Below are 6,000 nucleotides of genomic sequence, written 5' to 3'. Positions count from 1 at the left end.
GTGGACGATACTGAAAACGTTAACCGTGCTGAAATGACCTGAAATTCGCAGTGGACTTGCGAAACTGGCTTAGGAATCAAAGTCATTGCTATGCCATGATGTATAAATAGTGGGTTTCGGTGTTTTGCAATTACTGTTTTATTATTAATAATAAATTTTTAATTCAAGAAATTTAGATTTCTGTGTTTTATTAATCAGTTCAATCATTCTTATGACATGTTTATATGTGCAATATATAAGAATAATAAAATATATACCTGTCTTGTGCAAGCCTTTTGAGATTTTTGGTGAGATCATGTTGGGTAGAGGAAGAAGATGATGATTTGAGAATCAAGTTATTCTCCTCAACTATGTCAAGTAGGGCTGATTCATCATAATGTTCCTCCTTTCTTCCATTCCCTCCCATTATAAATGGTTTTTCCATTATCAATCCTTCTCTTTTTCCGCTAACATACGCTGTTAGTTCAATTTAAATTAACCTTTTGTTATAGACAAAATAAGAGAATTTAACCTCGAAGACTAGTCTATCACGAGAGAAAATTGCGTACCGGTAGAAATATGGGCAAAGATAGTGAGATTATTGCATGTCTTGGCAAACCTCATCAATCGTTTGGGGGCACTCATGTTCGCATCCACCAACAAGTCATACCTATTATCAAAATATTACTCTAAAATAAGTAGACATGTTTATTTCATTCCCTAAAAGATGTGTACTTTTTTCTTCATCTTTTAAAGCAATAGGCGTAGTTTCTACGTATACGCATCATAGATACATACCATTATTGATTTCTACATGTAATCCATATATAGATGATTAAGTAAATATATATCAACTTTGAAAATTTAAACAAAAAGATGAAAATGAATCCTGTAATAATAGCCCCCAATACACTGGCAACTCCCATCATATGAAATGGATTCAGCGTCCAATTATGAAATCCTTGAAAAAAGAGGATGAATCGAAATATAGTTGCTACACCAAAACTGGGTGCAAAGAACCAACCAGACTGCCCTAGTGGATAAATCAGGAATACAGAAACAAAAACAGCAATTGGACCAGAGAATGCGATTGCATTATAAGGTCGCAATTGAACTGATCGAGCAAGCTCAAATTGACGTAACATGAAACCTATTAGTCCGAAAGCGCCATGCAGAGCATCAAAAGTCCACAGACCACCTAATTGACACCAACGAGTAAAATCTCCTTGTGCTTCAGGACCCCACAGTAACAATAAAGAATGTGCTAAACTATTAGCAGGAGTAGAAACTACGGCCGTTAAGAAATTACAACCTTCCAAATATAAACTGCGGCTGTTAAGAAATTACAACCTCCCACTTTGGAAAGCCTTTTATATTTTTGGTTATACACAACATTTTTTAAAATAAGTACAATTAATACTTATTTTTTTTATTCAATTAAATACGAAAATAAATATTCAATATTTTTTTATTCACTGTCATAATGAATAGTGGTGTATTTAATTTGAGGTGAATAAGAAAAAGTAATACAGTGTAATTGTGTAAAACAATGCTATACTTATTGTTCCCATAGACCGAATTAAATCTGTACCCTAACCCTAAAATGAAACTCATACATAAACCAAATTAACACACCTATCGTTCAAGATTTACCTTTATAGAGAAAAAATGTGATGGGCTATGCCTATATTGCCATAACTGTAAGTGCATGTTTGGTAGGGTAGATAACTCATCCAGAGAGAGAATTCTATGAACAAAATAAAGGGACTAAGTTTTGTGGAAGGGCTAAAAAAAAAATATTATTAGTTATGAACGGAAGGAGGGATTATATGGAATATTGTTCGTGTTTGTGGTGATGATCCCTCGGACAAGAAACCAGAAATGAACCAAATAACAAACCTGTCGTTCAAGATTGTGGAAGCTGCGGATTGGATTATAACATCGACATCTTTCCTAACTTGAGCAATAGATTCAGAATCCATTCCAAGATTCGGTTCACAGATATTTCCGGCAATAGGTATCAGCTTCTCCCTTACCATGGTTTCGTAGGTATCCCCCAACTCTTCCTTCAGACTTTTGAATAAGTCCGAGTTTGTTATCTAAACAAATTCATAGGTATTATGGCAAAGCTTGATTAGTACTATTACATGCATTTTGAAATTGGTAAGAACTAAGAACTCACTTCATTTGTTAATCTGGTTAATGCAGCCTCCTTGTCCTTTGCCTTGATCAGTAGGTAGATTTTGCCCACGCACATTGATCTTAATATCTTCTCCACCAGAACTGATTGAATAAAACATGTATGTATATAAAATATGTGTTGTGTGTGTATATATAACATAAATATCAAATAATAACCTTTAATATTTTTGTATAACATATATATTAGGTTATATACTATAGTGCTACAGTATTTTGGCTCGACCTGTTGAACCATGTACTGATATCTTCACTGGTTCATTTACTGGTCTGTTTTTCAAACATTTTTTTCTCTCCAAAAAAATCTCAAAACTTTGAATTCTACATACTTTTTGTTAAAAAAAAATCACAAAAATATATATCAAGTGAAATGATTCTAACGACATCCTAATTGCATATGTTTGGATAAAGAAATTTGATAATGTATTATTTTATGTGCGTTCATATATTTTGAAAATAGTTAATATATCAACATATATCAGTATATCACGCACAATATCACTAAGAAAATACGTAAACCTTTTCCAAGAAGGCCAGTGGCACCCGTGAGAAGAATGTTCTTCCCATGGAAAAAAGGAAGGATCCCAATCCCAGTCTCTAATGATGGTGCATTGTAATCTTGATGATGCAACTCTGCCTCAAGAGGGTGAGAAGGAGAGTTGAAGTAGGTGTATCCATCATATAGAACTTTCATTTTCCCACTTGACAAAAGCTTCTTATTTCCAACCCCATTGATATTGGAAAAGGGGAAGTGATTATAGACATAGTTACTAGTTTTGGGGAACTTTGCCAAAGGAAACTTGATATTGCTTAGAAACATTCTTAGTGTGTGTGTGTGTGTGTGTGTTTGAGAAGTGTGATTTTGTTAGGGAAGAGAATTGGTGTATTTATAGACACAACTGAAGTAGGGAGATATGGTGATCGAATTAATGCATGAAAAATCTAAGCTAGGTAACTAAGGAGATATTATGTTATATGATGATATGTATCTAGATTCTAAATGGCTGCAAATTTTTTATATTAAATAATTTATTCATTTAAGACAACATTAAGATCAATTTAATAAATTTTTAAAGCATTCAGAATATTATTAGTTTATTTGTGTTCTTTTACTAACTATCAGATTTTAAGACTAGAATTATTTAAAAATTACTTCCATAAATTACAGAAATATATGCATGGTTAAGTGTAACATTAATTATATTTCAACATAATACATACTATAAAAAATTTGGCTTCAAAAAATGAAATTCAAAAAGAATAAAATAGTGGGAATAAAAGACGTAATCCGAAGAAATGAGAGAAAGAAAATAGAATTATACTAGTAGGTCGATTTGAGATATTTTTATCTATTCCTCGTTAATTATCACCAAATTGGATTTAAAATGGTAGTACTCCTTTCGTCCCAAAGAAAATGACCTATTTCTTGGGCGGCACGGAATTTTAAGCAATTTTATATTGCATCGCATGTTAAGTGAAGAATATAAAATAAGAATGATTGAATAAAGTAGAAGTAAAAGTGTGCGTTTTTAGTATGAGTCATCTTAATTGAAATAAACCGAAAAAGAAAATGAGTCATCTTCTGTGGAACGAGGAAAGTATTAAGTTCTACAGTGTCCTAGATATATAGGCCTTATTTCTGAAAGCAATCACACAACTTGTTCAAGTTGAATTAATGCTCAATATTTGGTCTTCATCATCACATAGCTTAGCTAGATAGTTTATTTTCCAGATCCTATAAAAGTGCAAATTGAATTTACATATAGTAATATTTCCTTGTTTGAGCCTCGAAATATTTATTGTATTGCTAATTATGCGTGTAAGCAGCAGCCGCGGCACATATTAAAAATATATTTTTTTAATCATTTCTATTTTATCTCTCTATATTTTCTTTAAACTTTATACTGTTTCCACTTAACTCATTAAACACCATTTTATAAATTCTCCACTTAACTCATTAAACACCATTTATAAATTCTTATGTCCTAAAAAGTGCATCAATTAACTTGGGTCAAAAGATAGTGGAGTACTACTAAACTATTGTTGAAATGAAATATTCATGCAAGTTGTGCTTAATTAGCCCAATAGTTAATGACTATGTCTATGTGCTTTCATTTATTTTATATGAAGTGATTATTAATCACCACGCAAACTAATTTTCAGTTAAATTTCTACTAATACACGGGGTGTTACATTAATAATGTACACACGTTTATAGCAAGTGAAAAGGATTCGTGTGAGACGTGGGGGACCTTTTGAGTGAAATTGACGACATCCCTATATATATATCTACTAGTGTCGACGAAAAATACTAATTATGTAATTTGACATCTTCCGGTATCATAAATGTGCATAACCGATTGAAGTTACACTAAATCCTCTCTTTGATTTGTTCTAACAGTTTTTTTTATTCAAAAAAAAAAAAAAAAAAAAAAAAAAAAAAACTCTAAGAACGAACTGTGGATTCTTCTATTTAGTTTTAATTTCTTATATTTTATAACACAAACAAAATTAAAGAACCTATATATATTTATCCTCCAATAATTTCACTTGAACTAACATTAATAACGTTATATAACTAATTTCAATTAAAGTTGACAATCGTAGGCTTATGCAAAAGTCTAAATTTTACTGTTAATGTCATTAAAATATTCAAATAGCATCCCTTACTTATAGGGGATGTCCCAACTAGACAAATTAGGGAAAAAAAATTGACACCCTCTGGCATAAGTTAAATGTCATAAAAAAGTCTTTCCCTAATGACAGCGGCTGAACCAACTTGCTGTAAATTGATGTAGAATTCATTTTGGACATACAATTGTATGTTAGATTGATTTCTAGTTAAAAGAAGTGCATGAACTATGTTATATATATAATGAACAAAATAAAAATCAGTTTAAAATAAATTATTGATCATTTTAATCATTCGATCACGAAGATATATTTACAATAAATTCATCACTTTGTTAAACAAAATTGGTGTTCTTAGTTTGAATAGTATAAGGACAGCCGCAACGCAACTCATCCCGGCAGGACAAGCCGATGGAGTGCCAGCATGCCATGCGCCCCCTACCCACGTGGCAAGTTGGCATTGGGTAGTGACACCCATTCACTAGCCCTCGAGTGGGCATCAAAATCAAATCGTTTAATTTTCTTTTAATTTGAAATATTCGGAAAAAATTCCAGATAAGTTGTTTTTGGCCTTTTTTCAAAAGATTTGTATTCAATCTACCTATAAATAACTCATTTTATCACATATGTCCGATGAATGAAGTCAAGGCCACAGCCAAGGAGAAGGCTTAGGACCATACGATTGGGGCCCCATGATAATGACCAGTGACGGGCGCAGAAAATGATATTAGTAGGGGCTATATTTTTAATATTTTCTGTAGAAGTTTATTTTTGAGTCATTTAAATTATTAATAAGGGCTTTTGTATAATAATTTGAATAAAATTTAGATAAATATTTAGAATAGATAATAGAAAAATATTAAAATATTCAATCCATTAGGGGCTTAAGCCCATCGTATGTAGTTCTGCCATTGATAATGATCGTGCTCGGCAACAACTACGTGTTGTCACCGAATACCCAAGGCTCTTCGAAGCCCATCTACCAAACATTGCATCCTCCCATAGAGGTCGTCTATCAGCGCTCCTTCATGGGCTACGGGTTGAGTCAAGGGTAATCCCAAATTAGGGAAACACAGCCGGAGGAGGAATAAAATCCGCTAGAACCTTCAGGGGCCGACGACAAATAGGAGGTCAATGTTTGTCATCCCTACACTTTTGCAGAGCCGGGTACATTGTTCGAAGTTTGGATCT

At 32.5% G+C, this 6,000-nt stretch overlaps 1 protein-coding gene across 1 annotated transcript in view; it reads right to left on the bottom strand.

Annotated features, from left to right (window-relative positions):
* Positions 1 to 3,014, bottom strand: part of LOC125187461 (fatty acyl-CoA reductase 2, chloroplastic-like) — a 4,878-nt gene extending 1,864 nt beyond the window's left edge. Inside the window, exons 1-5 of the mRNA XM_048084062.1 lie at positions 2,698 to 3,014; positions 2,162 to 2,262; positions 1,879 to 2,078; positions 549 to 649; positions 258 to 456 (exon numbers count right to left, since the gene is read on the bottom strand). Coding sequence (XP_047940019.1) covers positions 258 to 456; positions 549 to 649; positions 1,879 to 2,078; positions 2,162 to 2,262; positions 2,698 to 2,998 — 902 coding nt within the window. The 5' untranslated portion in view covers positions 2,999 to 3,014. The remainder of the gene's footprint in view (positions 1 to 257; positions 457 to 548; positions 650 to 1,878; positions 2,079 to 2,161; positions 2,263 to 2,697) is intronic.
* Between the last annotated feature and the right edge of the window lie 2,986 nt (positions 3,015 to 6,000).

Source organism: Salvia hispanica, chromosome 1 (genome assembly GCF_023119035.1).
Source record: "Salvia hispanica cultivar TCC Black 2014 chromosome 1, UniMelb_Shisp_WGS_1.0, whole genome shotgun sequence".
Lineage (NCBI taxonomy): Eukaryota > Viridiplantae > Streptophyta > Magnoliopsida > Lamiales > Lamiaceae > Salvia > Salvia hispanica.
This window is presented reverse-complemented; position numbering and strand designations above follow the sequence as displayed.